Raw genomic sequence first — 12,187 nt, forward strand, 5'->3', positions numbered from 1 at the left:
ACTAGACACGACATGGCTTCTTTCGATCCAGCTGGTAAATACAAATTCGCCTTTACTTTACGGTCGATGATACATTTGGTTGTTTTTGCTACTGCTGTTGTTATTATAGCGTATTGTTCCTTTTTATTACTTGCTGGCCATTGACTCATGTTTGTTTGTTTGCTTGCTTGTTTACTTCAGATATTTACACTAATGGAGCCAGACTGGGATACTATTTATTTAATTTAAATAGCTATATTTTCGGTTCATTTTCGTTTATTGTGTTTGTGAAAATCGCTGTAGGACTACTACAGCACATAACATCATATAGTTTCATTTTTGTTAATAGCCTATACAGTATTTACATTAATAAATCGCCGACTTTGTGGTAGTCTCACATAAGAAAATCCCCGAAGCAACAGACAAGGAGAGGAGTAAAATAGTTTGCAAGCATAGCTAAATGTATTCACAATCATTAAAAGCACACAAAGTATGATGAAGCTGGTCATACTTTTCTAACTTTTTTTTAAATGGCACCATTACAGTATTACTTTTACTTTCCATCTCTCTCTCTCTCTCTCTCTCTCTCTCTCTCTCTCTCTCTCTCTCTTTCTCTCTCTCTCTCGCTCTCTCTCTCTCTCACATGCTCACGCACGCACTTCATACCTAATGAACTCTGATCTCTGACTGTTGCCTTTACTCAATCCATGCTTATCTACTGCATACATACTGTCTGGCACTGCATTCATGACTACCATGTACTTGTACCACCATGTCAAACCATAGCACTGTTGGATAGCATTGTGTAATGGCATTGTGCACTGACTGTACACATTGCATATCCATCTATGTATGCCTGTGTATGCATCTGTATGTATATTCATTTTTTTTTAACCTTTTATTTAACCAGGCAAATCAATTAAGAACAAATGATTATTTACAATGATGGCCTGGCAAGAGACAACGCCTCTTGAAGGGAGGGGGGGGCTGAAAAGGAATTATTCAGGATTAAACATTTCCGACATACAATATATCTGTTATTAGATAAATATACATACAACAAGCAATATAGGAGTGAGAGGGGCACCATGGCAGACAGGGGGTTGGGGATGTTACTGGGTTGAGAAACAGTTGCAGGAATCAGTGAGAATGTTCATCAGAGAGTGCTTGAATGTTGACTTAGGCATAAAGGTGACCAGTTTGAGAGATGTCATTCCAGCTCCTGGCAGCAGCAGCCCTGAATGATGTTTGACCAAGTGCAGTGTATGTTGTCGGAATCTTTAGGAGGATGTGTTGAGCAGAACGAGTGTTGTAAGTGGCAGATGTGATTAGCAACAGGTGACATAGGTAAGGGGGGGGGGGGGCAACCCAAGGAGGGTTTTGTAAATGAGTATGAACCAGTGTAAAGGGTGCAGTGGTGAGTGTTGAAAGGGGCACTGGTGGCAAACCGGATAGCAGAGTGATAGAGGACATCAAGTTCGTGGAGTGAGGTCTTACATGCAGATCTGTAGACTATGTCACCATAATCAAGCATGGGGAGTATTGTCATTTGAATCAGAGTGAGTTTAGCAGAGGAAGTGAAGGTGGAGCGCATTCTGTACAAGAAGCCGAGTTTGGATTTGACCATAGACTGTAATCTATACTTCATGCTTTGTACTGTGCACAATGTACATTTATCTGTGCACTTTACACATGTATGTACAGTACACTGTATCCTATGTACTACATACATGTATTTATCTACATCGGTGCACTTTACTGCTACTGTCTTGCACTCTAGTTGGATGCCAACTGGATTTGGTTGTACTTGTACAATGACAATAAATTTAATCCAATCAAAATCCAAGCTGAGATGGGAGGCGGGGCAGACACATCACATCCTCCCGTTCCAAGATGAATCCACATCACATCCTCCCGTTCAGAGGCAGACGCAACGCAACAAACAAAAACATAAACACAGCATACAACTACAAAATGCCAAGTCATCAACCTTCATTTATACTCGAAAAGACAATTGAGGTCACCCTCATTTTCAATGTCATCGAGACTTTACAGACATTTCAATGCACACATTTCTACAATATAACAATAATAAATATTAACACTTTGGTTGCCTAAGGTTAAATTCATGATATACCATAGATTGCCAGCGCTATTTGTCTATGGAGAAAGTCCCCTTCTTTGCAGGGCTATAACTTTTTAAATTCTATTGCTACATTGCCATTATTAGGGCCCATTCAAAGTCCTATATGTATTGTTCATTGTGTAGCAACGTTAAACTTTTTCATTCACATATTCATAGTAAAGTATGGTCTAATGTATAAGTATGTTTTCATCTCTTTCTGCAGCTTTCTCCAGAACGTGATCTATAGCCCCAAATACATTATATTGATGATGCAATACAGTTTTATGGCAATCAGCGCGATATAAAAAATTACAACTAGACGTACTTCTAGAAGTTACTACACGTCATCTGATGTTGACCGGATGGGCTAGGGGCCGTTTATAATTCCGTGGGCAGCGTTATACCAATCATCTAATGTGGGTCAAATGTTGATAATAGCAGTTAGTATCGAAGACGGTAACGTTACACGCTGAAACTCACCCCAGTCTCCGCGCGCCGTTGGGCGATCATCGTAGAGTTGAAATCTTATCATTATGGGATGTAAATTTACCCGGTCCATCTCCAGCTTGTATAATGGTATATACGTCCAAATCATGTTGTTTATCGAGTTATTGGCAATCGATCACTGTGTAGCGTGACGAGCCAGAGTCGCGGGACCTATAGCGAGCACCCGGAAGTACTACGGACGTAGCACAACCTCTATGCCACTTCCTGTTAAAGCGATTGCGCCGATCGGCCACCAGATGGCGCTCCTGAACCGCCAGAGAGCTCAGTGGGTCCTGCTGGTGGATCTCAGGCCAGCGGAGGGGACATATGAATCCAATCGCAGATTTTTGAAATATTGATATAAGGACGCTGTACAGCGTCCCCCGGCAACTTGAGCATGGCCAGCAATGACGTCAAAACACGTTTCATGGCAGTCAAAGTGTTAATAACTATCTATATAGTATAAAATTAACATAGGCATAAAATCAGCACACAGATTGACAGAATAAAAAAACAATGCATAAATTGCAGACATAATAATAGGTATAAAAGACAATAAAAGTAGTGCAATGTAAACGTGCAGACTTAATAATGGCATAAAATACGTAAGTACAAAAGTACAATGTCGCTCGAAGGCATGATTGTGAACAGTCAGTCCCCCCAAAACCAGTGGCGTCGCGTGGGTAAAATAACAGAGAATGCCAAAAAAAAAGTATAAAAAAAATATGTATTAAAATCTTTTATTAATATTATTATTATTATATATATATTTTTTTTTTAAGCCAAGCAGTCACCATGTACAGTATGGCTCGGCAGCCAGTCAAACCAAGCAGTCACCATGTACAGTATGGCTCGGCGGCCAGTCAAACCAAGCAGTCAACATACATGTACAGTATGGCTCGGCGGCCAGTCAAACCAAGCAGTCACCATGTACAGTATGGCTCGGCGGCCAGTCAAACCAAGCAGTCACCATGTACAGTATGGCTCGGCGGCCAGTCAAACCAAGCAGTCAACATGTACAGTATGGCTCGGCGGCCAGTAAAACCAAGCAGTCAACATGTACAGTATGGCTCGGCTGCCAGTAAAACCAAGCAGTCACCTAGCCCCTTTCGTGACTGCGATGCACTGTAATCATAACAACTACTACCTTACACTGTAATCATAACTACTACTACCTTACACTGTAATCATAACTACTACTACCCTTACACTGTAATCATAACAACTACTACCTTACACTGTAATCATAACTACTACTGCCCGAGGCGGGGCATGATACAGTCAACATATAGCAAAAGAGAGAGCGAGAGAGAGCTCCCGTTCTACAGTCAATATACAGTGTACAGAGAGAGAGAGAGAGAGAGAGAGAGACACATTGGAAAGAAATTGAAATGCTATTTGGCCCTAAACAGAGAGTACACAGTGGCAGAATACCTGAGCACTGTGACTGAAGATCCTTGAGCACAGCCTAGCCATCGAGAAAGGCCGCCATAGGCAGACTGTGTGTGTTAGAAAGAGAGAGAGAGAGAGAGAGAACATGTGTGTTTGTCATGTGTGTGTGTGTTAGAGAGAGACTATAGCATGTATGAGAGATTCAAAAGGACAAAGATCAACACTTAAATCCAACAAGAAGAGCGTCTATACCAGAGAAACCAAAGCAGCAAGGAGCCAATGGCCGACATCAGCTAAATAGGCTAGCCAGGTACTGTGACACCAGGCCACGTGACACACAGCTTTGGCCAACGGCCCAACGCTACCCAAGCTACACAAACGACCATTCACACACAGCACATGTCGTATCTCCAAATGTTGTGAAGTAGCATATGTTTTGCCTGGAAAAAAACATCGTTATTAACAAAACATTCGGGAGGGGAAGGAAGGAAGAGTGGGGTAATGTCATGACATTTTACCTGCACGAGGAACGCAGGTCGAAAGGCCTGCAACACAGGTCTCCACGTTGACGAAAGGCCTCTCGCTGTCGGGACAAAGCTATGGCCAGAGCCTTGTCATGGTGCAGGCCCGACTACATCTTCTGTCAAAGATGATGTCGTAGTCAGAGTGCCAGGGCCTGCTATTCTCAAGGCTAACTGATAGCATCAAACGAACGTTCCCAGCTGACGCTAAACAGCTAACTGGCTAACAGTTAGCTCAATCAGGCACCTGGCTGCATGTAGTAGCCGCATAGCTTGCTTCTGCGTTAGCTAACAGCTAACAAGCTATGCGGCTACTGTCTACATACAGCCAGGTGCTCTCACCAGACACACACAGTTAGCTACTAGTAGTACTATATATTAGCTAGTCGACCAGTTTGGCTCCAGATTGAGAGAAAGATAGATAGGTCAGGGCTTTGGGTTTTGCGGGCGGCCACTCCCCAGTAGGTTAGTACTAGTTTGGTATAGAGTGGTCGGCGGCTGGGGGGTGCACGGTCCTCATCCATTGCTTGGCTTCCTACTGGGTCTAGAGGCAGAAAAGAGAACCATTATGGGCTCAAGGGACCACTCCAGTTTCCAGATTTGTTTGTGCTGATGTTCACCCGTACCCCTGAGGAGGTATGAGGGGTCACGTCGTCATCTAGTTTTTAACCTGATGTGCATCCATACCCCTGAGGAGGTAGAGGAGGGCACAATTATTTTAATAATTCATCTTTTTGTAATATAAGTGTTTCACATGATGTGCTTTCATACCCCTGAGGAGGTAGAGAATCTAAGTCGTCACATGATGTGCCTTCAAACCCCTGTGGAGGTAGAGAATTGTATTCATTATTTGGTCCATTCTTTTGAAGCGGGATGGCGCCCTCTATAGGTGGTTTTTGGTATTCATTTTTTAATTTTTAATAATTCATTTTTTTGTAATATAGGTGTTTTCACATGATGTGCTTTCATACCCCTGAGGAGGTAGAGATTTTAAGTCGTCACATGATGTGTCTTCATACCCCTGAGGAGGTAGAGAGTCTAGGTTATTTATACTTAGATAGATAGGTAAATAGTTAGTTAAGGTCGGTTGTTTGTAGTTACATTGTTTTTGAATGGTTTCTGCTTTTCTACTCCTGTGGACCAGTTACGAGGAAGTTACACTCTAGACCAGGCTTAGGCTTAGGTTAGGGCTTTGGGTTTTGCGGGCGGCCACTCCCCAGTAGGTTAGTACTAGTTTGGTATAGAGTGGTCGGCGGCTGGGGGGGTGCACGGTCCTCATCCATTGCTTGGCTTCCTACTGGGTCTAGAGGCAGAAAAGAGAACCATTATGGGCTCAAGGGACCACTCCAGTTTCCAGATTTGTTTGTGCTGATGTTCACCCGTACCCCTGAGGAGGTATGAGGGGTCACGTCGTCATCTAGTTTTTAACCTGATGTGCATCCATACCCCTGAGGAGGTAGAGGGGGGCACAATTATTTTAATAATTCATCTCTTTGTAATATAAGTGTTTCACATGATGTGCTTTCATACCCCTGAGGAGGTAGAGAATTTAAGTCGTCACATGATGTGCCTTCAAACCCCTGTGGAGGTAGAGAATTTTATTCATTATTTGGTCCATTCTTTTGAAGCGGGATGGCGCCCTCTATAGGTGGTTTTTGGTATTCATTTTTTATTTTTTAATAATTAATTTTTTTGTAATATAGGTGTTTTCACATGGTGTGCTTTCATACCCCTGAGGAGGTAGAGATTCTAAGTCGTCACATGATGTGTCTTCATACCCCTGAGGAGGTAGAGAGTCTAGGTTATTTATACTTAGATAGATAGGTAAATAGTTAGTTAAGGTCGGTTGTTTGTAGTTACATTGTTTTTGAATGGTTTCTGCTTTTCTACTCCTGTGGACCAGTTACGAGGAAGTTACACTCTAGACCAGGCTTAGGCTTAGGTTCGGGCTTTGGATTTTGCGGGCGGCCACTCCCCAGTAGGTTAGTACTAGTTTGGTATAGAGTGGTCGGCGGCTGGGGGGGTGCACGGTCCTCATCCATTGCTTGGCTTCCTACTGGGTCTAGAGGCAGAAAAGAGAACCATTATGGGCTCAAGGGACCACTCCAGTTTCCAGATTTGTTTGTGCTGATGTTCACCCGTACCCCTGAGGAGGTATGAGGGGTCACGTCGTCATCTAGTTTTTAACCTGATGTGCATCCATACCCCTGAGGAGGTAGAGGGGGGCACAATTATTTTAATAATTCATCTCTTTGTAATATAAGTGTTTCACATGATGTGCTTTCATACCCCTGAGGAGGTAGAGAATTTAAGTCGTCACATGATGTGCCTTCAAACCCCTGTGGAGGTAGAGAATTTTATTCATTATTTGGTCCATTCTTTTGAAGCGGGATGGCGCCCTCTATATGTGGTTTTTGGTATTCATTTTTTATTTTTTAATAATTCATTTTTTTGTAATATAGGTGTTTTCACATGGTGTGCTTTCATACCCCTGAGGAGGTAGAGATTCTAAGTCGTCACATGATGTGTCTTCATACCCCTGAGGAGGTAGAGAGTCTAGGTTATTTATACTTAGATAGATAGGTAAATAGTTAGTTAAGGTCGGTTGTTTGTAGTTACATTGTTTTTGAATGCTAAATTAAAGTCCATGACTATATATTAGTTAGTTAGATATGGTTGATTGCTAGTTTAATTTTCGCTTAGGCTAGATTGAGTGTCAATGGTCATCCTACCATTACAAGTATATATTTTTCTTCTCCCTTTCTTTTATTATTATTATTATTATTATTATTATTATTATTATTATTATTATTATTATTATTATTATTATTATTATTATTATTATTATTATTATTATTATTGTAGTGTAACATTAAACATAATAAAATTACAAGTATTATTATCCCATACATGTAATTATACATTTTACAAAAACTAAACTCGCTGATCATTTGGTCACTATCGTATTCTTGCTTCTCCACCTTTTGTGTGGAAATATATATCAACATTTCGGTCAACAGAAATTCAGCCCCAGAAGATCGGTTGACCAAAACGTTAGTACCGGTATATATTTCCACGTAAAGGTGGAGCAGCAAGAATACCACTGTGCCCGAGTATTTTCTTTCCATGTTCAACCTTTATATAACATGACATTACAGATACATTTTTGTGGTGCTAGTAGGTACCTGATGTTTAGGGGTGTATGAATACGTTTTTATGCATTAAAAACAAATCCCTACTGACACTGGCTTACTTTTACCTGTGTGTAGCCTTAATATCACGTAAGGTCAACAGAGTGCCTTTTAAGCCATCTTCCAATTACTCTACGAGCTCTTGTCTCACTTGGTCTGTGTTACTTCCCAGACCACAGCCCCTCGGAGAGCGACTCTGAGACGGGAGAGGGGACAGACACGGGAGAGGACGAGGAGGACGAGGGGGACACGAGGGGCAGAACCTCACGGCCCACCTCAGCTCACATACAGGTCAGAACCTCAGCTCACGTACAGGTCAGAACCTCAGCTCACATACAGGTCAGAACCTCACGTACAGGTCAGAACCTCAGCTCACGTACGTACAGGTCAGAACCTCATGTGCAGGTCAGAACCTCAGCTCACATACAGGTCAGAACCTCACGTACAGGTCAGAACCTCATGTACAGGTCAGAACCTCAGCTCACGTACGTACAGGTCAGAACCTCATGTGCAGGTCAGAACCTCAGCTCACATACAGGTCAGAACCTCACGTACAGGTCAGAACCTCACGTACAGGTCAGAACCTCATGTGCAGGTCAGAACCTCAGCTCACATACAGGTCAGAACCTCACGTACAGGTCAGAACCTCATGTACAGGTCAGAACCTCAGCTCACGTACAGGTCAGAACCTCATGTACAGGTCAGAACCTCAGCTCACGTACAGGTCAGAACCTCACGTACAGGTCAGAACCTCATGTACAGGTCAGAACCTCAGCTCACGTACAGGTCAGAACCTCATGTACAGGTCAGAACCTCAGCTCACGTACAGGTCAGAACCTCATGTACAGGTCAGAACCTCAGCTCACGTACAGGTCAGAACCTCAGCTACAGGTCAGAACCTCAGCTCACGTACAGGTCAGAACCTCACGTACAGGTCAGAACCTCAGCTCATGTACAGGTCAGAACCTCAGCTCACGTACAGGTCAGAACCTCACGTACAGGTCAGAACCTCAGCTCATGTACAGGTCAGAACCTCAGCTCACGTACAGGTCAGAACCTAGAGCCAGAGGATTTGGGAAGTGGGCTGATGCCACACTGCTCCAATTTAGTTTAACCACCAGTGTATGTTTGACTCGATAAGAGTACATTTACCATCTGCTCTGTGTATATTTGGGTCCAAACTTTAAAATGTAGATGTATAGAGTCAAATATACATGTATATATATTGACTAGGTATTGGATAACTTCCCCCAATGCTAAAACCCAAGGTGGGAACAGGGTGGAAAGGATACCCAACCTGAGCATGACATAAAAGCAAAATGGCCATTGTTGTGAAGGGCCAGATTAAGCCGAATATATATATTTATTTATATATATATATTTAATTGTATTTGTATATTCTCTAATATTCCCTGATATCCCTTGTATATTCCTTGTACAATATGCATTGAATATCCATTCTAGCCTACTGAACATCCCATAATAGTCTCCATTCTACTATTGGTCGAGACCTTGGTGCCAGGCTGCCATACCCCTCAGACCCAGTTCAAACGTACCGCTCGACATGTACGAACAAGTCCTAGTTCCGCGTAGGAATTTGGCTACCGCACCACTAATGGGACTATTTGTTCATAGTGCGTATATATACTGCGCTACTAAAGTAGGACTTTCTTTTCAGTCCAGTTTCTTACCCTCCAATAGAGTCACAGACGTAAAGCCTCCCCGCGACGCCACGTGTGGGAGTAAGGCCAAGTTCGCCTACCATCGGTATTGAGACATCGTGTATATTAATATTTGAATAGTCATATTTGGCACTATATCGTCGAGTTGGACGTAGTCTATTAAGCTAATAATAGTCTGTTAATATAGTGCTTCGTGCGGTGAGAATACTACCGTAGTCAGTACCCCATCGTTTCGGGCAGAGAACTGGCTGCTTACCCAGGGTGGTTGACCCTATGTGAAGCTGCACCCGAGGAGCCCCAGAGCCGACGAGCGAGTGGACCTGTATACCGGATTATTCTACCGACGACAGCCCGCCTTCCCAGGCACGGATTATGCTTTGGATACTTTGATTATTCCATGGATAAAGACCCCCGACACTGCCGTGTGTTGGAACCCCCCCCCCTGGAGAGGACGCAAGGTGAGGAGACGCTCTGCAAGACGAGGTCTCTTCACGTCTCTCCCCCGTGGACCGGAGAGAGCCGGCCCACAAAGAGTCCACCTGCTTTCATCTGTGGTCCAAGGATCGCCGGCGCATTGAACGGCACTACAGTGGGTTCACCTGGGATACCCTTGGCCGGACGAGGCAGCTGGATTCTACCCCCCCCCCCCCCTCCTACTCCTGTCGGCTTACAAGCGACCGGATTAACCCCCTCTAGTGTATCCAGCCTATAATCATTAAAGTATCATTGCTGTTATTCCTTAACTATTCCAGGTCGTATATTTACCACCTGCGCCTTCAGAGATTGGACATTCTCTATTGATATACCGACGAATACTCCTTGCCATAAAAGTGCATACTATTTCAATTCATAAATGTAATTAAGTGATTAAGTGTTTATTCTACACACCATCGCTGTGTAGGAAATAAAGACCTGTTTCTAATTTGTACATTTGTGTTGGATCCGTTTCATCTACGTGAGAGTGTTCATGATAATATATTTATGCCGTGTACTGGGTGGCCGAATATTAAGTACAAAGGTAGTGGTAGTAAGTATCATATCTAGTAATACAGTCAGGGAATTGTACCCCTCAGTTACAGCCATCGTGTGAATAATATGGTCGGTACCAAGAGACATGCCAAACTAATGGCCAAGTCTCACAAACTGGCCAATTGTACATGAAACAATGTACAACAAATTGCATAGTGCCTCTTTAACACACACTGACCGCAACTTAATTATTATTAACTATTAATTATAACCCCAACGGAAAACTTTGTTACCATCTGCAATAAAAAAAAAATATATATACATCTGTTTTATCTAATAAGATCTGCCTTATCAGATCAGTCTGTTCACCTTATTCCAAGAATTTGTAGTGCCATAAAATGGGGTTGTCAAATGGGGTTGTAAATATTATTATATTGATACTTGCCGTCACTGTATCGATATAATATTGGCATGCAAAATCTTGCAATATATTTCTGTAGTGCTTTTCCCCCCACCCCTACTTCACCTGCATTCAACCGGTTATTAAATGCTACTTGTCTACCATCCGACCTTCATCAGGTATGCAGGCTTCTAGAGAGAACAGAGAAGATAACATTTCCCTTTTGATGTGGCTGAGGATGTAAAAATCATTATTTCTGTTAATTCATCTAACTTGTTAAACGTTATAGGGAACGCCCTGCCGGTACTACAACAGTGGCAATTGCAGGGGCGGGAGTGATTGCCGCTACTTACACTTCTGCAAGTACGCCCTGCAGGGGAGCTGTCGGAACGGGTCCCGCTGCCCCCTCAAGCACCCCAGAGGGGGCAGGACCTCTTCAAAAGAGACATGTGGAGCAAAGACAAGGTCAAGGTCTAGAGGTGAGAGGATGGATGGATGGATGGATGGAATTAATGGAGGGATGGTTTGATGGATGGATAGTTGGATGGATAAATGGGATTGATGGATTGTTTCACAAAAAAGAGTCGCAGTATTTAGTGAACATAACTTGATAGGAAGAATGTATACTGTTAAGTGACGTGTTGAACATTTTTGTTTCCTTTATCACAAATCTCAATATGTAGCTTTTTGTCTTTTTTTTTTACCTCAGGGAAAAAGCTTGACGATGGTCGGTTCTACCAGTGGCAGCTGGATGATGGAAAAGGCTGGAAGGACATAGCTAACAATCACATTATTGAGGCTCAGTACTCCCTGCCCTACACCAAAGGCATTAAGATCTACAACACCCCCTATGGGTAAGGTCATGAACTACAACTGATTATTTGTCTGCAGCCACAGAAAATACTTATTAGATTGTACTTTATTATTATATTTGCATACAACAAGATTTGGGACTCAAACTGTGCAGTAGTGGAATATAAAATCACACAAGTAATAAAAGAGAAACATAAAATACTATACAGAAACATAAAATACTATACAAGAAACATAAAATACTATACAGAAACATAAGATACAATATACAATAAAACAATGTTACAATATAAAAAAAATAACAATATACAAAATAAGTGTCAGGCGGTCTGCATTTGTACCTCACTGTCTGTTTTCTTTGACTCATTATTACTCATTGTACTTAGATTGTACTTAGGTTGTACTTTAGATTGTATAGTGTATTCCTCTTTTTTTTTACTGTATGAAGCACATCCTCAGGGGCTCATACAGAACAAGGTAAAGTACGTGTATTTTATTTGTGACAAATAATAAACAAACGTGAAAACTTGAACTTGAACTTGAGACGGTAGTGGGTGGGTATTGCACTTGGGGGGTAGAATGTTGCACAGTGTGGGAGGAGGGGGAAGGGGTGAATTATTGGTGCATAT

General features: G+C 42.4%; 1 protein-coding gene across 3 annotated transcripts in view; it reads left to right on the forward strand.

Annotated features, from left to right (window-relative positions):
* The window catches only part of LOC311241543 (uncharacterized protein), a 72,972-nt gene continuing 60,785 nt past the window's right edge, over nucleotides 1-12,187 (forward strand). For 2 of the 3 annotated variants that reach the window (XM_084330395.1, XM_084330396.1), the window contains exons 1-4: nucleotides 1-34; nucleotides 7,867-8,009; nucleotides 11,035-11,224; nucleotides 11,455-11,599. In XM_084330395.1, the coding sequence (XP_084186521.1) occupies nucleotides 13-34; nucleotides 7,867-8,009; nucleotides 11,035-11,224; nucleotides 11,455-11,599 (500 nt within the window). In that variant the 5' untranslated portion in view covers nucleotides 1-12. The remainder of the gene's footprint in view (nucleotides 35-7,866; nucleotides 8,010-11,034; nucleotides 11,225-11,454; nucleotides 11,600-12,187) is intronic. The other variant, XM_084330397.1, reaches the window with a different exon arrangement.

Source organism: Notolepis coatsorum (genome assembly GCF_963971535.1).
Source record: "Notolepis coatsorum genome assembly, chromosome: 15".
In the NCBI taxonomy this organism is placed as follows: Eukaryota; Metazoa; Chordata; class Actinopteri; order Aulopiformes; family Paralepididae; genus Notolepis; species Notolepis coatsorum.